This window comes from Pseudopodoces humilis, chromosome 1 (assembly GCF_049639895.1).
Source record: "Pseudopodoces humilis isolate 2021_Gansu_Grassland_sample_001 chromosome 1, ASM4963989v1, whole genome shotgun sequence".
NCBI lineage: Eukaryota > Metazoa > Chordata > Aves > Passeriformes > Paridae > Pseudopodoces > Pseudopodoces humilis.
In genome coordinates, this window is record NC_142200.1 from 122115486 (window position 1) to 122141359 (window position 25874).

The 25874-nt window shown below is 38.9% G+C and overlaps 1 protein-coding gene across 15 annotated transcripts in view; it reads right to left on the reverse strand.

Annotated features, from left to right (window-relative positions):
• Positions 1 to 25874, reverse strand: part of HDAC9 (histone deacetylase 9) — a 457947-nt gene that overhangs the window by 271850 nt on the left and 160223 nt on the right. For 11 of the 15 annotated variants that reach the window (XM_088064890.1, XM_088065115.1, XM_088064840.1 and 8 more), the window contains exon 1: positions 4901 to 5507. The exons of 1 other annotated variant lie outside the window; for it this stretch is intronic. In XM_088064890.1, the coding sequence (XP_087921016.1) occupies positions 4901 to 5006 (106 nt within the window). In that variant the 5' untranslated portion in view covers positions 5007 to 5507. Of the gene's footprint in view, positions 1 to 4900; positions 5514 to 25874 lie in introns of those variants that run through there. 3 more of the 15 variants (XM_088065152.1, XM_088065194.1, XM_088064938.1) reach the window with 3 other exon arrangements.

Sequence of the window (25874 nt, forward strand, 5' to 3'; positions counted from 1 at the left end):
ATTTAGTTCAACACACTGAAGAGAGGGGAGCTAGTGTTCTAGCACCAGTACTAGAGAAACTCTGTACTAAATGCAGTGTTTAATGGTCTCTGAAAAGCACTGAAAGATGAAATAATGTTTTGCATAGTTTTTTTATTTACTTTCCAGCTTTTCTAACATGCTATTCTTGTCAGTCTTGTACTTCGAATTTCAGGCTTTTCTCACAAGCTATAAATATACCTCCTAATACAAAGCAAGACCATCAGGTAACCACATAGCATCAGAAGCTATGACTGGAATAAAAAAACAAAAGAAGGAAAAGGCAATGTTATGGCATTAGTTGTTACAGCATTAGACACATGAAATTGGCAACATTGGTCTGTATTCAATGTTGTCTCAAAACATAAAACAAAAAGCAGCTTCATTCCATTTCACCACGTCTTTGTTCAACTGAATTTATAACAAAAGTTTTGTCCAGCATACATTGCAGAGCAGAGCCTCTACTCAAAATTAGTGAGATTTTAACTACATAAGACCTGCAGCTCTGTGTTGCTTGTTTCTTCTCATTGTATTAACTGTATATAGCTACGGCCTTACACTTCCCTAACAATTAATTCAAATACTTTGGTACAACTATGAAGCACCAGATTATTTTGTACCTCACCTTTACAACAGGCATTGAAAAAGCAACTCTGGTTGTTATCCAGAACTTCCCTATACTGAATTCCCACGCTCAATTTTTCATTACTTTGTAGAGAACCACAAAGCTCAGCACATCTATTCCCATTCTTTCTGCTCTCTCCAAAGTGTTACTACCTGAGATACCATCAATGAAGCATTTTTTATCTGTAAGAAGCTTGTTACCTGACTGAGATACACAAACATGTCAAGTTTTTCATGAGTATCAGGGCAAAACTTTAAATGAACTTGCTTTCTGCAGGTTCTCCACAGGAAAATGTAAGCAGGTGAAGGTTTTGTCCAGAAAAAAAAAAGGGGGAGAGCAAATACCAAAGAACTTTTCCCTGAAGGCAATATAAATCCATGTGTAAAGCAATCCAGGCGCATACAAGGTCATGCAGACACATGGCAGAGACAACACAGAAGACAAACTGGGGTTTACTGAGGGAAGATCGCTCAGGAGGACCTGTCAGCCCACGTACAGCATGATGCGTGCAGCAGTAATTCTGTCATTTATATTCAAGTGACACAGCTTACACTTCCTGACTGGCGCAGAGAATAAACATTCACTACATCCACTTGTGACACTTGTGAAATCGCAGGTATTTTACAAACCTGTAGGTGGATGAAGCCAATCAAATCAATCATTCTGAACCGTTATATTCCCTTTAGAATAGTTTTGCTCTATCGATTCCTGACCCTGACAGGTATCATTTACTGTGTTTCACAGAAGGATTAGCTGACATAAGCAGGATTGTGTAACTTGCTCAGGTCACCTGTCAACTCATTGCCAAGCCAAGCTTTAAGCTCGCGATCTCCTTGAACTCTTGATTTTTCAACACAATAGCTTTGGGCAGGAAGCAGAGGATGCCTTATCAAATAAAAACCAAGGTGGAATTCAAGCAGGGTACTGCAAGGCTGTACATCAAGATATGCCCAGTGGAGAAGACTTAACAACCTTACCCTTTGAAAAACCAGCACTGTGTATTAAATCACCAAAAGCTGGCATTACTTTCTGAAGTCCCACATCTACAGATACTAGGACTGGTTAGGTCCTTCCTTCTCCTTCACACAACTACCATCTATTTAAGAAATGTAGTCCTGCATTGGTTATTTATTAACTACAACTTAATGAGTGTTTTTCAGTGGAATGTGTTGCACCAAATGCTTTTTTTTCAAGGACTTACAGTTTATTACCTGTACTTTGGAAAGATCAGAGGCCAGCTAGATGTCAGGATCCACTGTGGCATTGCATACACATAGAAATTGACTCCTTTTGTGTAAAGTAAAAGGGACAAATAGTAATTCCAGCTAAATAAGAGGCTTTAGACCCCAGACTTATTTAGTTAATGTGAAAGTAAAAAAATTATGGTATCAACTAAGAATACATCAGCATCATTTTCTTAAATAAAGATGCACAGCACTTGCTGCTGCATTTTAGAGCAACAGCACCATATGGGAGAATTTAGTTCAGTCTTCTCAAGATAGCTGAAACGGCTCTCTGCAGTAAGGTGTAGGTGTCTGCAAATTACACAGCCTCTTGAGTCAGCGCCGATCTAGATTGCTCCATTCATAATTAGACTTTTGATTGGTACCTATCCAGATCATCTCATTCATAGTATGACTTACAAGCAAGGATGGAGACAGACAGGCAAGGCAGTAATTGAGGGAATACCAGGAGAAATGATTCTCATGACAGAAATATTTCCCATGCCTGCTCTTGTGAAAAATTTTTAGACATTTTGCTTTGCAAATCCAATCCATTGACCTGTGAACCTGTCCTATTTGGGGATGTCTCCAGCCCAGTTTAAAATCAGTTGCATAATACATGTGCATTGTATCTGGATACCAGCAAACCTAAAAATCTGACTGTTTTTGGCTGGTTTAAGTTATTCTTGAAGTCTCTGGAGAAAGCACAAACCTTCAGGAATCTGTTATTTTCTTAACTACATGCAACTTTTTAACGTGAGTATAAGTCACATACATTTAAGCAAAGCTAACTTTAAGGGCATTGTGAAAAGGAAAATTCAAATGTCTGTTTCTGGTTCTTCTCCAAATGCTAGTGCATACTGTCATACCCTAGCTATTTCTTTCTTCCCTATATGCATCATATATGGAAACAATGAAAAGTTACCAGAACTGATCCTGCAAGATGCTGAACTTGAGGGAGCTGCAACCAAGAGCAACACCAGGCTTTGAGGTTTCACATGACACGAACTGAAAGTGCAGACTATGTGTAATGTCAGCTACTCATAGTCTAGTTGTGTATTTTAAAGGCCAACTGAAACACAGAGAAATATTTCATGTTCCACAGAATATATATATATATAGATATATATATATATTTAAACATTTTTATCTGGATAATGCTATTGAATAAGCTTTTGTGGGGATTGTTTTTAGTCTAAAGCCACTCCCTCGTCTCAACTTGGCACTATAGGGAAATTGTGTATGTTATATGGATTTACCTAATGTACTATCTGATAAAAATCAACAGTTATGTGACATTCTTATTTCCAATGAAGACAAACAGAACTATAAACTTACAGAGAATCACCTCCTTTTCTTGAGTTTCAAATGAAAAAACTGCTATTATATTAGTTGGCAGTTAAGAGTGAGATAAACCCCCCAAATTTTCATTCATGAACCATGAATTTTAACTTGACTTAGTAGTAAAAAAAATAAATAAAAGCCCCCCAAAATTCAAAAACAACAAAAAGCCGAACAGGAGGGAGAGAACACAATCAGCCTTATCTTTAACCCATTTAAAAACACTGGACACCTGTTGAGCAGTTCAGGAAAACTAAGGAAATGCAATAAAGCAAAGCAACAATTCTTGAATAAGAAGTTGACGCTGTAGATGGCTTTGCAGAAGAACTGCAACACTTCCAGGAAAACTTTTGCTCTTACCCACAGTCTTTGCTAGAGCTTCACTGTTCATAATTGTAAATATGCCTTCACCTGATTTGTGTTCTGACAAAGGAGCTGAAATTGGTGAACAACAATGTAAAACTGTATGTAAGAAAGGAGCACAAGTAATATTTCTAGCTCTTTTTCTACACAGCAGGAAAATAAACAGTTTTCAAAAAACAGACATAGGCTCAACAGGTGTACCAAAAAAGGTATAATGTGAAGAGAGGTATGGTATACACACATAATTACCTTTAAAAATTAAGGTCAGTCAAGTTTTGGGAAAGAAGAAAAAGAGCAAAGGGGGCACAAACTAAGACTAAAATACATGCAAACAATTCACCCTGCATTCCATGTAAGGATCTTCTATAAAATTAACACTTTCTGAAAAACAAAGTCAGAAACCTAGGTTTAAATAGATATAAACTGGAAAATACTGTGCCTTAACAGACTAGAGTTTCATCCCAGTGAAAACTGAACTGCAATTAACAGACTTTAGGAGAGAATAGGCAAGGGTAGACAACGTGAAATGTTGACATTTTAGCCCATCTAATTTATTGCCATGATTGAATGGCAACACTTCTTCCAAGTTAATTTATCCTCAGTAGCAGATCTCAAACACAGCTAGGAAAGAAACTAGAAAACACAGGGATAGCTGGAAATACATGAGGAAACATGCAGTGTTCTTTCTGAGGAGCTTCGAAATACCTTCACAAAATAACACATCCAATTTGTATCTCAGTGAGCCATTACATGTAACTAGCACTGCCAGGTTCACAAATATTTTTCAAGGAACAAAATAAACCATGCTAGTTTAAAGATGTTTTAAACATTTTTTATATATATACATTACACTAGTAGCACTGTAATGAAAAGAGAAAGGAATTGGTATTAAACCCCCTTCATATGCAAACTAGAGAAAAGGAAACTCACAGAAAGAGCAAATCCTGTTTACAATAGACGTATGACTAGAATTGCTTATGAGGGGCTCTAAATGCAGCCTCCTGACAAGGTCTGTCAGAGGAAGCCTCTTCCTGTGAACAAGCTCTGTACCATGAGCCCCATTTTGCAATCACGCAACAAAACAAACAAGGAAACCCCAACTCGGCTTCAGTTGGGAGCGTTTTGCTGCATCTGGAAAGCAGCAGACCAAAGGAGACAAACTCCTCGCAAAAGCAGCAGCTGCTATCTAAAATACCACCAGAATTAGATAAACTTAGATAAAGCCCACAAAAATAAAGTCACTTCTTAAAAGGAAGGGTGTTTTCTTGTCATGCTAGGCTGTATGTTCCCCGTCTGCCACTCAAGTCTAAGGCACGGAGCTGTCTCTTACCTGAGCTGATCATACTGTGCATTCTTTGCTGAGCCAAGAGCTGTTCACGTCCAGAAACCCCATCTGAGGAAAAACACGATTCACTCTCGTAAATTGTCTGCAGCATATTCCAACTGGTCTGCACTTCAGCTACACAAGAGATTCATCACTGCACTTGCACACAGGCGTCGGGCACGACCCTCTGCGGTCCTACCTCCTCCAGCGAGGGTTGTAAGGTAATATGCTTCGGCAATTAGCAGTGTTTAAGCATTTGCACAAGTATCTATGAGGAGAGGGAAGGAGCCCAAATCCGGTGTCGGCAGCCCCCGCCCGCAGGAAGGGAGCCGTGAGCGTGCGGGGGGCTGAGCGCTGCCGAGTTTGAGCAGTTGCGTTCGGGCAGCCAGCGGCAGGTGGAAGAAGAAATGAAGAAATATCTCTGCGCTTTGGGCTTCCTGGCAGGGCGGGTGGGGGGAAACTGCCTCTAACAAACCATCAAACCGAATAAGCCACCTTTCCAGGGACCGGGAGCCGCGGAGGGTTTAACCGAGTTGACCCGAGCCTAGCCCCGCGTTGCTGTGCCCGCGTCCCTCTCCGCTCCCGGCTGTGCCTCGGCCAGGCGCCTGGGCGAAGTTGGCGGGAGCAGCAGCGATAACTCATTTGCATTTGAATTGACACCCTCGTGGCCCAGCGGCGGCAGAAATAGAACAATGGCCGGCCTGAGCCAAAAATAGGTCAAGCATGGCCGGGTGATTGGAGCCTGCATTAATGCGTTTAAAAATACCACAGCAAACACAGCTGTCCAGTCTCTGTCTTTCAAACCGCCGCCCGTCCTCTGCGCGCCGCCCGGCCCCGAGCTCGATTAACCCCTTCCCCCTGCCCAGCCCGTGTCACTGGGGATACGCCAGGGAGGAGGCAGGGAGGCAGGAGCCGGACAGGGACGGTCCTCGCCCGGGACTCGCGCCCCTCTCCCCGCTCACCCTCCCCCGGGGAGCGTTTTGTGAAAAGAGAGCAAAACGCCACGGCCCCTGTCTGTATCGGTCCTAAAATAACGCCGGGAGGTTTTGCTGGCGCTGTGGTTTCTGCCTCGCCCACGCGCAGCCATCCTGCTGTTCTATTTTTGCTGCCCGTTTCTCTGGCTACGCCACAGTTGGCTTTGGCAGCGGAGCCAGGCGGCCGCCAGCTCCCTGCAGGACCCGCAGCCGCCGCCGGAGAGGCGATTTCTGCAGCTCATCGGGCCGGGGGGAGCAGAAGGCGGGGGCAGATGTCAGTGCGGGACGGCGTTTTGTGCGTGCAGCTATAAGCAGCCTTTCCGTATTTAGCATGCTTCATATAATTCTTATAGTAAGTCACCAGTTGTGGCACAGCGGGTTAGACACGCTTACCGACTATGCACTATTTGGTTGACTTGCTAAAATTTGGAGAGGGGCTGAGTAGTTCACACTTATTTTTAAAAGCATTAGGCAATTTACACAGCGTCTTTTTTAGTTCTCCAAGATGATGTGGTTTCAGAAGAGCAGCTTTTGACAGTGTATCAGAAAACAGCACCATGCTCCTCTGTGGTTTGCAAGTTTCACACATGTGAAGTTCATTTTTCATACCGGTGTTTCAAAAAGTTGCATCTCATTTGATGATTAATATATCTACACACAGATAACTTTTATTTCAGTGTTACAGACAGTACTTTACTTATTGGAGTCCTACCCTGCCTTACAGCACTTTTTATACAGGTGACCAAAGCCTGTTGCTACCTATATTATACAGCAGCTTGACTACTCTCCTACCAAAACTGTAAGTCTGCTTCCATGTTCCTGCTCAACAGGAGCAACAGGGGCCACTGGGATGTGATTCCTCACCATAATCAAGAAACCAATACAGAAGCTGTATCGGAACTTTCCAGAAATCCACAAAATTCTCAAGTATCAATGTAATATTTTGCTCCTGAAGACAAGAATTTGGGGCTCCCTTCTGCCTTTTGGTGAAGACTCTTCCATATGCTCTTTAGCTTACATGACAGATCACAGCCAAGGGCAGTATATTTTTAAATATACTTCTCACAATTGTGTTACTGAAGAAAAGATTCCCAGTAACAAAGTACTGTGACACTCCCGTGATGTTTGACTGCTTGATGGCACCTAGGAATCTGTGGCTCAAGTCTTCCTGTCATCCCAAACCTTTGCTTCCTCCACGTGCTTCCACCTGGCCCTGCTGAGAGTTAGGAGCTGCCCCCTGGACAGAGAGAGATGGGAGCAGCTGGCAGCAGCAGGGGTTTTCCCTGCAGAATCCTCAAGTTAGCACCTATCTCTCCTTGCCACCCGGCTCTCCGTGGCGTTTTCCCCCCCTACCCCTGTTCTCCCAGGCTCCTGGGGAAGCAGTGAAGCTCTGCGGGTGGCAGCCAGTCTGCAAAGGGGCATGAGCAGGGGCAGGGGCAGCACAGACACAGGTAGAGTTTACAGTGCAAGATTTCCAACGGGCACAGCTCATACCATCGCATCACTGATTGCTGAAAATTTGGTATCATAAACGTTTTCTCAGGAAAATAAAATAAAAATACCCAAATGTTTTGTGGGAAATACCTGTCCTTTCTACAGTACAGGGCAGTTTAACACAGTGCAAGAGGCAGCAATGGTAGAAGGAGAAATCTCCTCTAAGGCAGAAAAAGCTTTTTATAGACAGAAGTAAATAGAAAAAGTGGAATTGCTTATGCCTTTCAGCCAAACAGAACATGACGCTGTTTGGTGATTCAGCGCCTCAAAATAATCAAGTTTCATATTACAGGGAAACACGGAGGAATAAGTAAAAAACAGGTCAGAACATGGAAAACTGTGGAGTGTGGCATCCTGGTATTAAGGTACCCCTATGTGTTTATAACTTCTTATACATGCCAGCTGCATTTTTAAAGATAGTGTTCACAGCTATAAATTACTTCAACTACTTCAGTAACTAACTAAAAGCAAACTATATTCAAGACCAGAAAATATAAATTTAGATATTTAGCTGCAAGTGTTCTTAATTTTGATGTACCTGTTTTAAACTGACAGACACATAAACTGTCTTACGTTCACTAACTCACATACCATAATAGCTATAGCATTATGCTTTACATTTTAGATGATACATAAAAACTATATAAAAATATTTTAGCTATGAAGTCAGTCACCCCAAAGGTAGGGTTTTTACAACCTGAATTCTTCCGACTTGCTTTGACATATTATAAGCCTACTTTGGTACATGCTTAGGTTTAAAACACGTGTAAATCCATTTCTTTTCAACATAGTATTTAAGCACATTCTCAAATTCTATTGATTGCAATAGAATTTAAGCACATAGTTAAACACTTTGCTGAGTCAGCCCAGACTTTAGCTGCATGATCATGTGAATTTAAGGAGCTCTTAAAGAGTCCCACAGGGGAAGGATAAAGGGTTCATGCCTGCAGAAAATCTGGTTTTTATTTTTGAAGCTATGGATGTTATAAGGTGACATTTTCATACAGGAACATGAGGGGATTTTTTTCTATTTTTTTTCAAATGCATTTCCTAAACTTGGAGAAGTTTAATGACACTGGCAGTGAGAGTAAACTGCTGAAATGATTTAGTGCTGCTGAGGTGACTCCAAATGCAATCAGGCACTTTATAGAAAACGTAAGGCATGTTAGTAGCACTGTGATCTCATTATAGTATTTTCACAATGTGTTTCTCTTATTTTCCCTCTGAGTTGTTAAATAAATATAAGGAAATTAAATCTGGAAACCACATTACTGCAACATGAAGACAGAAATGAAGCCCTCAAATCAGAAAGAGCTAGGATTTCTATTGCATTATTAACTCTGCAACATTATAATTAAGTAATACTTTTGTCTTTTTTTTTTAATTTTTATTTTCTTTTTGAAGTACAAACAGTATATTACTGATTGTTTTTAGCACATCCCATTTCTCACTCATGCTATTCTGGAGCATTGCTTTTATTAATATTAACAATTTAGTTTCAACTTTTGCAGGTTTCTTACTTTTAAATTAATACTTGCTTAGATTTTTTTTTTGTCATATTGCTCAATTGTATCACACAAATATTGAACATGTTGAAAAAAGAGATATTCTCTAGCTTCTAGTCATATGCCTAAGTGACACCTGCCATCTTACAGGTGTCCCATTCAACCTTCTTTCAGCCTCTTTTTCATTTGGCAAGTGAAAAGGCAGCGAGTAATAACATGCATCAATGTCAAGCAATTCATAAACAAGTGGAGGCTAAATTGAGGTTGCATCAGTAGTATTAAATTTGGCCTATTTCAGTACCAAAGGTTTGAGTTCTAATCTTTGCAGCCTAAAGACTTCCTAACCGTTTCTGTGTATCCAATCACTGGGATTAAAAAAAAAGGAAAGAAAATAAAAAAATTAACTATTGTATAGAACAGATGTTTCTGAAGCCACAGTTCATTAGATACCATTAGTACCACATGAAACCCAAACATCCAGCATAAATTACTACAGCTTACGCTAGAGGATTAACCACGTTAACGAACAGCAAAAGACTATTACCACAGAGAAACAGATGGTTTGGGAGCAGAAAGAAATCAGGGGAGATGCTCTAATGATCAGGTCCTGCTCCCTCTTGGAACCAAGGGACCATATTCCAAGCCCCTGGAGGAGTTAGAATGGATCACTTAATCCATGTGCTCTGGTTAGAAATACAAAGTACAGGAATGTTTCCAACCAATTCTCTGTGTAGCAAGCCTTGGCACTGCCTGTGCAGGAGTACATGGTGCTCTTCTTTGCAGTGCTGGGAAACGATGTGATGGACATTTTTTAAGTGCAGAGAAAACTGCAATTCTAGTGTTTTAACTCAAGTCAAGCTTCAAAGGAATTTTCTGGGACAAAGAAAGGCATATCTGTAGCTTTAGGGGATTTTGTGACAAACAATGGAGAATAAAACTTTACAAAGTTTTGAGGATAAGAAGTGCTACACTAGATAAATGTATGGCTCTCTTATCATGTCTTGTATAAGAACACAAAGAGCCTTGCATCTTTCTCATGCAAATTAGCTCAGGGGTTTTGTAACTAGTTGATGACATCACTTCTTTCTCCTCCTAAAATACAACTTTTTGTTCACATAAATAAATCTACTAGAAATTAAGTCTTAGATTCATGGCAGCTCACCAGCACATAGTTGATTATAAGCACAAGGCTTCAGTTAAGCATATGCTTAAGGGCTTCAGAAATTCAAAGTTGCTTTCCTGAATCACAAAGCTCAAGTAATAAAAAGACCCTAGCACTAATATAGAGCTATGAACTAAATAAATTTAGGTTAGGGAAATATACAGAATTCATTTATTCTGTTGACAAAGTTATTTATCAGGTTGGAACTATAATCTCCATGTTTGGTGGCAAGACTGAGGTAAATTGTACATAAACAACACAAGACAAAGCAACATCAGATACTGACAAATAAATGTCTCAGACCAGCAAAGCACTTTGTCCCTTTTATGCCATTCATGAGTTTAGAGAAATATGAGCAATGTGAGATTTCCTGGCTCTTGATGGCTATGCCCACCTTCCTTAGAGAGACATCAGCGCTGTGTCTGCTGCTCCTGGCTCCACCAGGCACACCTGGGTGGAAATGCAGAAATGAACGCTCAAGCACATCACCTGGGACAGCTGCCAATATGTTCAGCATCCTCCAGGCGTTTCAAGCTTGTTGCACACCTAATGAGCAGATAATCTGAACCTCCATGCAGGGTTTTGCACTGTCTCCTAATCATGGGTAGTCTGGCAGGTCAGATCATCTGGTCACTGCTCCTGGACAACAGACTACTAAATCCCTATGGCTGGAAAACCAATAGGAACACCATCTCTAGCTTGTAATATATGCCTGGGTTTGAGTGGTTTTTTTTGGATTTAAGACAAGAAATGTAGGCCATGCATGCTGCCTGGAGAATTGAACTGTGGAAACCAATGGCCATGCAAAGGATTTGGAATCATAGCAGAAGCCAGCCAACCAAATAAAAGCTCCTAGGATTACATCAGGACCAAAAAGGCTAATAAAATCCTTGGAAATGAAACAAGTTTGTACTGATAAAAGCAGTGAGATGTTATACATCTTACAGAATATCTTTGAATACTGTAACTTCTCCCAGTATAAATACTTCAAAAAGAACACTGAAAAACTAAGGATGGCTAGACATGCCACGCACATAAAATGGGTTTGGAAAACCTTTGAAAAGTGGAAACTTAAAGACTTGTGGTAGTAAGCATATTGATAAAGCCTAGGGGTGTCTTGGCATTGTCTACAATACACAGGGCAAGATGTCCAGTGGGGTAGCAAAATGGTTTTTATTTTAAGAAAAAAGACCTTAAGAAAAATCGATTATAAAAACTCAAGCCAGAGGTGGACATGCATTTAAAGCATGCTTCAAACACTGCAGCAAGTTACAAATGAGCTTTACATCAATACTGACCATGTCTCTGAAAAGAAAGCTTTAACAGTTCTGGGAGTCAAGCTTAAGGCAGGTCTTGTAGAACTCAGACATCTTATTTCATGGCTCTAAAAGGTAAGATCATAGGGGTAGAATAATAGAATTGTTTAGAATGAAAAAGACCTCTAAGATCGTTGAGTCCAATCATTAATGTAAATACATCCACGTCCACCAGCCAGTTCCCACTTCAGGTACCTTCAACACTAAAAAGAACTACTAAGTATTGCTTAATTGATGGAATTGATGGAATAATACATTCCACAGTAACATATACAAAACTAAACAAATTGTTCCTATATCAGAAATAATTTTATTATTTGAAATCTTCCTCTCCTGAAAAGCAGAGGCTTAATTTTTGTTCTTTTTTTCTTAGTCCAAACTATGTTTACTTTCCTACGATACTGGAATAGAGTAGAACAATGGAGTGCACTGTAAATAACTTGGGAAAAAAGCCTTTGGGGGGAAAAAAACTCCACAGAATGTTTGCTTCATTTTGCTATTCAAAGCTGCCCTTTTACATCAAGTAATTATATTTCAAAAATAGGGTCTTTCTAAATACAGGCTTGGATTCATGAAGTGATGGGGTGGCTTTACATAATATATTACAAGCTGATTATAAAGCTGTAATAGATTTATAGCAAATTTACAGTAGATAGATACCAATGTAGATTGGAACAACTACTCCTTTAAATTTTGAAACAAGTAAGATGTTTCCTTAAAGATAAAAAAAATTAAAATTAAGTCAGTGAACTGTCACTACAAGCCACTGGAAGCTTAGCCAAGAAAAAACCATTTCACACACAACGCTAAAAAGGGCCTCCTTTAATGTGTGGGCCAAGGAATGGACCTGAGGTGGCAGACCATGTGCTCAGCTGTGTGCACACACCAGTGTGCTGCCTGCTTGGATCTCCTTCCTCTCCCAGCATCTCCACCCCTCGCAGGGGAGCATTCAAGCACATGGAGAAACAGCATTGGATGCACAAACATGCCCCTGAGAGCAGTAACAAATTGACCACTGCTGCGCTCTGAAAAGGTCATATCTCATACTGGTCAATAATGTTGTGAAACCACACAAAAATCCTCAAGGTTAGCTGGGCCAGGATGGTAACAATCCTCTCCTGGTCTTTTTTTTTTTTTTTCCAAAATGTTTCAGTGAACCCAGATACAGTTTTCATCTAATTTTGTTCATCCTCTTGAATTTGATAAGGAACAGATCTGCAACCCAAAATGTTACCAATATTCACCAGCTTGGGAGCTGTTGGCGAATTTGGGACAATGCTAAAAGGATGAAACTGTGACTTCATTGGATAAACTGTAAATATTTTGCCTGACTTCAGTAGAACCTGGATATCTGCTGAGGAGCAGTATGATCTTAATTTTCCTTGTGTAGCCAACAAATTGATAGATTGCAAAAGAGGGGAAAAAATCAAAATACAATTGAAAGCAAGGTTTCAATCTGAAATGAAAATGAAAATTACAACACACACACATTTCAAGAAAATATAACCTCTCCCTTTAGCTAAGCAAAATCTTAATGCAGCTACTTACTGCAACTGAAAATATCTTTAAAATGTACTACGGCAGTGCCAAAATGTGTCACAAACTTGACTTTTGTAAATACGGGCTTCCTTCTGGTATTCCTAAGGCCAAACCAGCTCTAAGAAGGCTTTTACCCATCCTTCAAGCTGATTGAGCCAAATCTTGCAGTGTTCAATTTGCTAGGCACTTGATCCCACAGAAGGGAAGGAACAAATTGAGAGGAAAGCCACAGCAAATGCCCAGCAAAGTCACACCTCAGCAGGCAGACGTGGGCAGCTGCAGCTGCTGCTTCCACATGTCCCTCATCTGTCCCATCTCTGGCTTAAAGGAGAAAGATGCGGGTGCTAGAGCTCTCTAGGACAAAGGGACAAGGCTGATCCCAAGCCCTAGATTCCTAGAATGAGAACTGGTCACAAAAAAACTTGCCAGATTCTTCTGAGCCTCAAAGCACTGTGCAATGGCTAAAAAATTGCATAGTTCAGAACTGATAATTTGCATTAGAAACCTGGGGAAGCAAGAAGATGATACAGTGAATCCATGTTCAGACAATACTCCCATTCTAATCCACTTCAATCAGATATATTTATGTCTTGTAAGGAATCTGGGAGGGGAAACCTCTTGTAGTAACTTCAACCCTAATTGCTGCTGGGAAAGGGCAGTCCAAAAAAGAAGTAGTAAGTGAAAAGTAACTGCTAGTGCTGGAATCCCAATGCCATGAGCAGAGAAGAGACTATTTTCTATGACCTTCAGCTTCTGACCATTCAAAATGTTGGATCAAACTTGGGCTCAAGGCCTGTTCTAAAAATATCATAGCAGTAATCTATGCATTTCATACTTTGCTGGTTGGTAGTCAAGAGAACAGGGTGGCAAGGCAGGTGATAATGGCAGGAAAACAATATTTTTCAGTCAACAAATCAGAGTATCTGCACTATCACATGCCAGGTCTCACACAAGTTGTCAGTCACAGATGGACTAGTCTGTGCATGCTGTGGCTGCACTTAATTTCCAGTCCCTTCCCCTCTTGTTAAAGCACTTGCCAATGAAATAAACTGCTAAGTACATTTCAGTACGAAGTACAGAGATTTGGATTTTTATATTTTTTTAAATATGAATATAATCCAAACGAAGTGCAATGTTTAGTCTATGAAAAAAATGAGTGCACTTTCAGCAGCCCACAAAATAATGCTATACACAGCATAAGTGGCAGTCTTGGCTAAAAGTATCAGGGGACAAAAGCTAGACAGATCAAGGTGGCATGTATCAAATGTGGACTGTGTCCACATGAATGAATAAAGAAATCACAGTCCAGATTATCTTTAATATTTTTCTCCATATTCTCTCCTTAGCTCTGCCAGAATTCCAGAGAAAAAAAGCAAAGCTAAAAAGGTGGAGACATAAAACTTGGGCAACTATAAAGTGAACATACAGTTAGCAAATGGTTTACCTGCCATGACTTAGCAGCTTTCCACATCTCAGAAGACAAAGGATGATAACTAAAGCCATGAGACTGGTTTTGTGGTATATGAAAAAGGGGTGCAGCAAATTTGGGCACCACCTTAAATAAAAATAGATGTGCTGTAATAATAATAGGGCTGAAAAAAATCCACGTAAGTTAATTACCAGTATGATGAAACAGGCTTAATTTTGGTCAAACTTTATTTTTTATTTTAATTACCAGTAAGAATGCTTCTAAAAATAACATCCTCATGTTTTATAATATTAATTTGCTCACCATTCTAAAGAAATGCTTGTCTTCATTTTTGGACTATACATGAATGTGACAACCTTGCATTTAAGGAATAATTTACTTAAAGTAACACAGCAGAGCTGGTTTTATTTAGAAACTTCAAATAAAATGCTATTGTAAGCTATTTAATCACACAATTTTCTTCCAATCACTAATTTACAGGCATACAAAGCACATTTCTCATAAAAATACCTCATGTGTGTGTATAAAAATTTGAACAGATTTAAAGCACTTTCAGCTATTGGTGTCACACATCACAGCTGAAATACTAAAGCACAAGTACACTGACATAAACAACAACAACAAAAAAAAAAATCTAAAAGGTACATAAGCAAGTGTCCTGATTAAAACATGTGATGATCGAGTATTTATTGACTTGGGCCCTAAATCATTGCATGTACTTTTGTTCATTTAGTGTCCTCTCAGATGCAGCAGAAAGCCTCCAGCAATTCAGAGACACAGTATGCTATTCTGGGACCCAACAGAGAATGAATAAGTTGAGAAGTTGAGCAACTAACTATATTTGCAAGGGGAAATCTCCAAGGCATACCTACCAAAAAGAATGTCGGGCTGGAAATACACCAGGATGGCTGCCAACAGAAATATATCATCAGTCAATCTTTTACAGTCCTATGGCTCCCATTCCATTTTTTTGCCAACTTATTTAGCACTGCAGGCACCACCAACAAACAAGTTTGGGATGTGCTTTCATTTCCCACACGCTTTTTCTGGAACTCAGCTGTTTTGTGATACTTGGCCTTCTGATCCAAAGACCACAAGCTTGTCCCAGGATGCCACAAAGGGGTTTGTGCACACGACTGCAGTGCAAGGAGAGGGAAAGGACAGGGGTGGTCAGTAGACCATTAGTGGCTATGTAACTCCTTCAGAGTGACCTGCATCTGTGGAGGGTTGGATCAAATGATCATGGTAACTTCTTCAGTAATTTCTTCTCCAGTGGAATTGGAAAAGAATGCGTTTCTCATGCATGAATCCGAGGACATGACATTTCTCAAGAATCCTAAATCTGACCATCCTCTAAAGAAGACCATGTGTGCTAAACAACATATTTTTGGAACATTTAAATCAAAACAGCCATTGTTGCAGTCTTGCTGCACTGCTGATCAGTAGAAAGATGTTTAGTGGGATGGGACACAGGCTTCACTGATAACATCATGTTATGGAGTTCCTTATGTGCTCCTGCTACTTTGCTTGTTCTGATGGCGAGATTTTACACGTATTTATTCATTTGAAAGGAAATCAGATCAGATCAGTTTTCCAGTACAGCTCAAAAAGCAGAGACAAAAAAGGCAAGACCCCCAACAGCCCAAGCATGAAAAGCAAGAACTTTTTATCCTTATGAGATCCTCTGCCTCGTCAAACCATAAGCACAGTGACAGAAGTTCAAAGGACTCCTGACAGTGCTATACCAACACAGAACTCTTTTTACTAACTGATATGACAGGTATTCAAAAAGATTTGCATATTGAAGACATTGATGAATCATAGAAAACCTATATAGCCATGCCATAATATATATATATATATATATACGCATATATGTGGTCTATATAAATGATATATATAAATATATAAATGGTCATGCCATTTTATATATTAATACATATAATCAACATAACTGACCACTTAAACTAGCCACCATCATTTAAAGATATGCATAAAGCCAACAGCACTCAAAAGTATTTTGGCCACTATGGGGGGAAAAAAAATCTTAGCACTCCAAACAGGTTCTTTTAGAGCTTCAAGGTTTTAACAATTTGTAGCCATGCTGGCATAGACCTAACTTGCATTAGTTAAAGAAACAGTTCAGGTTTCCTTTGAAAAGGAGAACAGTATTCTTTAATTAGTTACTATACAGAACACACTATTTTCTGATGATGTAAAAAAAGGAATATTAGGTTAGGCAATTTCTACCTGACTTCATCTGATGCCTTTATTTCTCACAGAAATTCAGATGAAATTTAGGGTACCTTATGACTTAGACTAGCTAATGGATTCCGGTTTCCTCCACATCTTTAAATGCTTGTGTGCAAAACTCCCCCACCAGGCTGTAATTTTCCTGTCTCAGAGGAGGCAGCAATCAGTGTGCCATTTATGCACTGAGCAGACAAAGGGACAGTCTCAACACTGCTGGCATCACAGGAGAGGCTGATAAACAATCCATATAATTTGGTCATCCCATTTGATAAGGTTTACATTTATTTTCATTGTCTTTGGAAGAGAAAAACGATACACAGTAAGGCTTGTTATGTGCTATTCTGCTCAACACACAGACTTGAAGAGAATTAATTTTGTCCATCATTAAATTTAAATAATAATGTAGTTTTAAAATTTTCAATTTGCAGGCAAGATTTGGTAAGATACTATTTTACCCATTCTGTAAGAGGGCTGAATCCTTGTCATCTTGAAAAGTGCATTATCATTACCTGATTTCACATGCAACACAGCAAAGCAGCCTGAACATGGCTTCTGCCATTCACTGTCATTGGGAGCATGAAATAATCTATTTCTCTCTCTCATGGATGACCAATTCCCATATTTGACAAAGTAACATTTTTTTTCTCTACTTGAAGCAACGTAATTTTTCACTGGCAGAAAGCAAGACCTTCAGCTGTCTTAGTCTGGCAGTACCAAGAAGAAAATTTGCTTTTCATTCACATAGCTACAAGATGCATACAAAACACTAGTGGACTTTTTTTGACTGTTTTTTTTTTTCTTACAGGTTTCTACTTTTCCTGTGGTAACATTTAAAAAGATAATGTGGCATTTTTCCATTTATGTATTCATCATATATTTCTTAAAAGTACCCATGAGGGATGGTTAATGAATGTTTAAAAAAAACCCAAAATTGTTAGGGGACTAGGATTGAGTGGTCTCGAATTGCAATTGCTGATCACAGATTTTCAGTGATCAGAGATCCCATACTCCCTATGTTTCAGTTCCCCATCCGTCCAAAGGGAATAAACAGCAGTATGCTGTTTATTAAAGCACATTATTGTTTAGAAAGTGCTTTAAGGGTGCTCAGACATCATGGAAGTTGAGAACATATACTTTATTTATGCTAAAACACTTTTGCCAAAAAGTCTATTTTCTATAGCACACAGTCAGTTAGCAACTGGTAAACTTCATCCTTCCACAGGGAATTGGCAACACTGATTGCTACCCATGGCTGTCAGTGCTTTGTAGAGCCTAAATTACTTTAGATAGCTGATTATTTCCAAAATAAAATTGCATATGATCTCCCTAAACCACAAGAGTAGATGTTTTTTCTTCAAAAGCTAGAGATGAGCACAAAGAGACTCTGCTTGCTTTCATATTTCAAAAGCTTTCTGATTTTACCTGTGCTCCCTTAACTTGTCCTTCTCTTCAGAACATTTTATGTAGTTCTGTAAACTACAGAACATTGCCACTTGCAAAAAAAAACAGAGCTAAAAAAAATTTTATGTCTCTAGATTCCAAGGCTTACAACTTACTGGTATTTCCATTCACAAGGAGAAACAAGAGAGAGTAGCAATAGTTGTGGCAAGCAGCAAATCTCACTCATGTAGACACTAAACGCTTTGTTCTAAAGAAAAAAATAATAAATTTTAGCCCAAGATGATGAATTAAAAGAAAAAAACAAACAAAAAAACCTAAAAATCACATGCATACTTTTGAGTAAACATTTCTGCCGTTCAATCTGTTGTACACTGACAAGTTAATGAGATCAACTAAAGGACCTTTCTTCTCATTAAGCTGAAGCTGTGGCCATACACACCCTGCTCCTTCTATTTCATCTCCAGCTCAGACCTGGCATGGTCAGATAGCTTCAGTCTATTTTTGGAATAAGAATATTTAAACAATGATTGACCATGATAAATTGTCTCTTCTCCCATCAAGATTAAATTAACCAGTCCTCTTGATACCTTTCTCATGAGTCTGGAAACCTCATTTGCCAATAGGGTAAATATTTCCATAATATGTTCTTTTCAAACTGACCAGAAGTCTTTGTATTGTGGGACCCATTTATAAATGCAATTCTTTCCTTCTTTGTTTACTACTCCCATCAAAAAGAACGGTGTTTTCCAAGGGAAAAAACAGTAACTGAGGACCATCTCTTCTACAGTTTTCCTTCCTTGTGCTGGTCTTTCCTCAAACACAAACACAACTGTCCTGCTCTTCTCCTTTAACTCCACCTTGTCATTCACTGCTGAAATGGTGACCCCCTCCATGCTTCACTTAGTAAAATCTCAGACAAAAGACACTTCTGAGGTTTCTCCCATGCTATTCTTGTGTTTGTGAAGGCCTCCCAAAGGATAAAAACTTTTTTTAAAAAAATAAAGTTTTTTTTTTTAAAGATTAAAAATTTCCTCCATAGGTCAATATAAGGATTTGAGCTCTTTTGCTCAGAAAATCACTGGCATTACCAGGTAATACGGTTCTTGCCTATATGACAAAGTTTATACATACAGCCAAGATATTTCCAACCAGGCTGAAAAAATTACTTGGAAGAAGCATGTTGTGATGATAAAGTGCCTCCCATCAGATAAAAAAAGTGGTTGTGTCTTCGTACTGTCATTGTATGTACTGTCATTGAACCATTGCCTTCAGCTGTAAGATCTCCTTTATGAGCTCTACAAATACCATTGTCATTGCTCCTTTCCTGCACTGTCAGCTCCTTTCTTCCACGTATTTTATAGATTCACCAACAACCTGCCCTTCTGCAAGTAAAGTTCTTCCACTGGTCTGCTACCAACTACAAAAATATCTTGTAATCATAAGAATTCCTATTTATTCCAAACCCACTAATTCAGAATTCACAAGGTTTTAACTGCCATAATCTCTGCTGAATATTGATCTCAAAAAGAGATGCAAAGCATTCCTTTAAAACTGGCTAATATCACACATTTATGAGCTCTGTCGTTCTCTTCATGCATAGATGAATGCCTCTCTCATTTACTTTTTTTTTTCTATTTTATTTACAGTTTTTTCTTTTGTATTTACTTTCTATAGTTTCTGCACAGTGTTCCACAATCTCTTCTCCCAGAAGCTTCTGATCACTGATTTTTTGTTTTTATCTTCATCAGTCTGTATTTATCACTATATTTCACACATTTGCTTCTTCCTCTTTGATCCTTCAATAGATATTGTGCACTGCAATTTCTTTAGTTATTAACAGCCCAAACATTCTTAATCAGATCTAATTCAAAATATGTTTTTTACTGCTTGTTTTCCTATTGTACTTGTAAACTTTCATCTTTCCTGTCTATAGAGATGCTGCAGGATTTGTTGTCTCAACTACTGAAATTCTCCCTCTGAGTCCTTAAATTCAACGTAAACTTCAAACACAGAGAATTTTGTCACATCCCATTCCTTTTTTTTTTTGGAGAGGATAATGGTGTTTATAGCATCCAAAAATTTACATTTTAAATTTCATTGCTCTTAATCTTGTGTCTCTTTCCCCTTGGAAATGTCTAGTGCTTTAAAAGCCAACAAACTGGTAGAGTCCTATCTTGTTTTGCCACTTAAATAACAGAGGTGATTCTTGAATTCAGCATTTTCATGTGATAAATTGATGCAATTCCAACTGAAAGGGAAAGCATCCAAAAGCATAATTTCCTTTTGACTCATCATGTCGAAGCAGATGTAAGAACACTGACAATATACTAAAGGGCTTGTATACTTAATTTTCACCATTTGTAAACTCTCCAGAGGCAACTTGAGCATTTGTTATATGGAAAACAGAGAGGTATAAAACCGTATCTTTGGCAAATGTGAAACAAAGGTAGGCTTTTTATTACGGAACAGAAAACAGTCTTTCCACTGTGCACAGAAAGGGAGTTGCACCCTGAATAGAAAAGGAGGAGTGGAAGGTGGTTGAAGAAGAGGGATAGTTACTGTGCAACTTGGAAGTCTGCTAGAAAAACAAACACAGAAAAATGGCACTCTGGGAAAAACCACATTGTTTATCAGTCTGAGACTGAACAAGATACAATGACTTAAAAGAATATGTTCAACGTCACCAAACAGGATGAGCTTGCAAAGCATACAGCAAGGCTTTCTCAACATATCTAAGTGTCTAAATTCCAACGATTTCTTCAGTTCCCTACAGAAACTTTCCTATCTAAATCTAATAAATCCTTACATTTTCATTTCAAGAGTGTGTTCTTGTGGAAGGGCACTTTCTATTTTTTACTTTAAGAACAATGTGCATGGATGGTACTATGGAGACAATAGGAGACTATTTTGAAGCAACTTTTAACTTTGCACTTTCACTCACCCATGACTGAAAAGAGCTCACAGAACTTGACATCCATGGACCTACAAGTCTGGCACCAGTCTTCCTTTATTAGCTGAATACTGATAATTATCAATTCAATAGAAACTTAAACTAGTTAAGGAGAAGGTATAACATCAGCAAGCAAGTTTTTTTTTAAAAAAAAAAAGCTCATCTGAGTGACTCAGTCTGTTTTCATGATAAAATAAACTTTCTAGAAGTAACAATAACAGAAGGGAGTGAGGTCCATCATCCTACCAGGACGTTAAGCCCTGGTGTTTACAGGTGCTTTATACCAACTAAGCAAAAAATAGCAAAGAAATTACTAGGTTATATTAAAAGAAAAGCTTAAAATAACCGTAGTGAGTTAATGTTAGAGGTATGCAGTGAAGGTTGGGTCATGCCTAGAGTGTACCATTGCCTTCAGCTGTAAGATCTCCTTTGTGAGCTCTACAAATACACGAGTGGAGCTGGTTTGAAAAGCGTCATCATTAAACCTGGCATCAAGCCAGCTGTCCCCTTGTTTTCCATATTTCCATATATTAATAACTATTATGTCGATTTTCCACTCTATCCTTGTTTTAACAAAATCCTGACAGTTTAGTTGCAAAAGTTCATGGATTGCTTTGTATTCTCTTATTTATATGAGAATGTAGAGACAGTAGGCCAGTAAAATCACCTCTTTTGAGATTTCCCCATCTTTGTTGTTTTTATGTTAAATACAAGGCTAGAGATATGACTCTTGCAATCCTATCGTCTTCCTCACAAATATGGTCACATCATGTCACAAAAGATGGTGTCACATCTAAAATTAGAAACAAATCTCAACTGTGATGATTTTAACACTGAGTCTAACCTTGAGAAATGCTGAGTGCCTTCCAAGAGGTGAAAATGGAGTTTGAGGGTTCTCAGCAATATACAGATTATGCATGCAGAATAGCAAATCAAACGCAGTAAAATAAAAAAAAAAAAAAAAAAAACATCCCCTCCAAAAAAAAAACAAAAAAAACCCCACAAAAAACAAAGGAAGAAAAGAAACAGAGATCGATTTTGAACAGGTACTGTGGAAAAATAGAGTAGAAAGTGACAGGATTAGTGCTATCCATTTATATATAATACTTGGGGAATGTTTTTCTAAAGACTAACGTACTCTTAGTTTTTTAAGTTCTCTTCAAAATCTAAGCCAGTGGCTGACAGGACTAAACCTGCTTCAAATTATATTAAGCCCTGCAGATTGGACCCACAGAAAAAATAATGACATTGCATATTAAAGATAAGCCTTAAATGACCTTATTTACTTCACTATACCACCTGACAGGATCGATGAGATCACTAGCTATTTCTAAATTATCCCAGAGCACAAAAGGAAAGGGGAGGGAGGGGGAAACACTGGAATATGAAAAAAATAACAAAGTCAAAACTACAAAACTAACAAAACAATTCCTAATCCCAGCTGCTTTCCAATTGTTTGAATTATTTTCTGTTGTCTTTCCACTTCAAGTAGAAATTTTCACAGCTCAGTAACTAATCCCATTTGCAAATTACTCAATATGATCAATACAGCAGATTAAAAATAAATATACTAATTCATAACCATAACATCATTAATCGAGGAAGATTGATATTTCACTAAATTTAAATCTTTAACAGTATGCATTTTAAAGCTAATTAAATTGTCTACAGTTGTATGGAAAGCAATTTTATTTACTTATGTTTAAGTGGGGATGTGTGGTTGCATGCAGCATGAAATTTCTTTTAAAAACATATACTGATGGAACATTTATGACAGACAGCATTTCTACCATATATAAGAGTGCAACACATCTTAGCATCACTCTTTTTATAAAGTTTGTTTACTTTAGATTACAGAGCATCGAAACCTTTCAAATGTAATTATTACAGACATTCTGACAAGAAGCTGAACATTAGATGTGCAAAGCTCAAAACGTCTGACTTCCAGGAGAGACTGTGACAGTTGCAACTGTATCCTGTACTTCTCAATAAAGTAAAGTACATGGTTGAGCTGGTTTTCCCCGTAGAGCCACTGGACTTTCCTGGCTCAAGCAGCTCTGGAGTCCACCCTGGCATCCCATCCAAAAGAGCACATAGAAAATACAGCCAAGGGAAGTATATGTCTGTCTCACAGCTCAAGGTCCCGTGAAAAAATCAGGAGACATCTTCCCTATTTTATTTTACTTTAGTGAACATTTATGATAACAGTTATCACAGTGAATAGTGAGAAGTGCTGAAAGTTGTTGCAATACAGACAAAGTAGGAGAACTTGAAAAATCAACAAACTTAATTATCCAAATACATATTTCATAAAGATATATTATATGAAATATATTCTCAAAGGATGGGGCTCACAGCTATGGCAAGATCTGAGCTTTCACTCATACTATAAAGCTCCTTGTACTAGTGCTGGGAATTTATCTGAGCTCATGGTGTTCACTGCTAGGGAAAAAGAATCTGCAGGAGAGAAGCTTTGGTGGAGATGTTTCTATTCCAGCTTAAAAGTGGTACAGACAAGATGGAGTCAAGTATCAAATACTATTTGAGCTTTCCAAAGGAAAAGGTGCAAATTCTTCAGTCTCCTCCCCGCACTTGTAATTTGACTAGAAGGATTAAGACTTCACATCAGTCAAATCCATAGGAAATTGCCTGCTGCCACCTACAATTGATAGCTCCAAAAATAAAATAAAATTGATGCCAAAGGGAAAAATTGATTGATTGGGAGGGGGGGAATCATTAAACAGAAAGAGAAAAAAAGTTATTTATTTCCTTTGAGAGGTTACAAATTAAAATTCCCATAACACTTAGCAATGAAATATGTGTTCAATACAAATGTCTGCTTTTGTTTTTCTACCTACAGATAAGAGTTGACAGTGCAATTGTTAGTTGAATTACTGCTTCAATAAAAATCTGCCAGCATAAACAGGTCTGTTATAAATTTTTAAAAAGTGAATTATCTCTTACTGTTTCAGAAGCTTATCAAAACCACTAAAACCCAACTTGACAATTTATTATTAAAACTAAGTAGAAGGCATTTATGAGCCTGATTTTACCATGTTATGGCATTTCAAAATCACAGAATCACAGAATGGTTTGGGTTGGAAGGGACCTTAAAGATCATCTAGTTCCAACCCCCCTGTCATGGGCAGACACACAGGTTCCTGGACCAGGTACACTGGACCAGGTTCCTCAGAGCCCCAAGTAACCCAGGGATGTGGCATTCACAAGTTTTCAGGGCAACCTGTTCCAGCACATCACCATCCTCAGAGTGAAAATTTCATCCTAATATCTAATCTCTAAACCCCTTCTTTCAGTGTGAAGCTATTCCTCCTTGTGCTTTCACTACATGCTCTTGCACAAAGTCCCTCTCCAACCTTCCTGTACCCTGCAGGTACTGGAAGGCCACAGCTAGGCCTCCTCGCACCCTTCTCCTCTTCAGGCTGAACAATCTCAATTGTCTCATCCTTTCCTCACACAAGAGGTGCTGAATCCCTCTAGTCATCCTGTTGGTCCTCCTCTGGACCTGCTCCAATTGGTACATATTCCTCCTTTGCTGAGGACCCCAGAGCTGATGCAGCCCTGCAGGTGGGGTGTCTCCAGAGCAGAGCAGAGGAACAGAATCCCCTCCCTGGCCCCGCTGCCCACGCTGCTCTTGGCGCAGCCCAGGACACCTCTGGCTTCCTGGGCTGTGAGTGCACCTTGCAGGGTCATGTCCAGCCTCTCATCCACCAGCCACCCCCAAGTCCTTCTCAGCAGGGCTGCCTTGGAGTCCCACAAAGGATTCCATATGGAAAATGTGCATCTGGGTAAAACAGCTGTTTGTGTCAGGTATAATCAACCTCTTACTATAAGAAAATATAACACAAACACAATGGCACAATGCTCCTTTGTTATAAGAAAACAACACATTTCCAACTACATATTATTTCCTTAAAATTATATCCAAACTTTTCTGCAGTATAGACTCAAGCCATAAAAAGTGACCACGCACCCAGCACCAAGGGCTCGAGCTGTGATACCCACTGAGGTAAAAGCACTGCAGCCTGGCCTTCAGGTCTGGTTACATGCCTGGCTACACAAGACTTGGAGGTGCAATGTATGGTGAAAGCCAAGGAAATCACCTTGCATGCAGAATGCCAGTGACCAAACCTCAGTATCATGGGTTCAGTACCAGGTGGATCCCTGAAACTGGAAAAACGTAACAAAGACCTACAACACCTGCCAGACCACAGAGCTAGCTCTTCATATTTTTACAATGCAGCCAATTTACAATTCCCCATCCAGATATATGAAAAGGGCCTCTAAAACCAAGCAGTGGATATACAGATTGCCCACCATTTGACTCATCTGCTGAATTTTATGTCTTTCACCATCTCTAACGATAACATGAATCAAATATTTCTGCCATTTCTTCTATACACTACTTATTTTCTCAGCCCTGCATAATATGCAGCATAGCTGCAAATGGAGGAGCTATCACTGCACCATTTAAACTTGTGTTATCAAAAAACCCATCTTTCATCCAAGTCATCTAAGAGTTCACCTCTCATAAAAATGTCCCACTGTTGCTTGCAAATATGAACAGTTTCATTGCAGGGAAATCCCTTGTTGAAGAGCACCATGTAAGGATATTATGAATTCTTAAACATAAAAGCTGTGGCTTTTGCAAACACAGACATATAAAGTCTGATAGTCCACAACTTCACAAAAGCAGATATAACTACAAACAGTAATTGTCTGATCTGAGCAGCCAGGTCCTGGCTGGACCTGATCCAACTACACTACTGCCAAAGGCAACAAGGTAGATTTGGTTTTTTCTCCCTCTCCCCTTTTCTTTTTCCAAAGTGATATTTATGTTAAAGGATAAGAACAGCTGAAACAGAAATGAGACACTAGAAAGTGCTAAATCCTCAGAGGCTGTAGAGAGATTATATGGAAAAACACCCACCTGAAAACA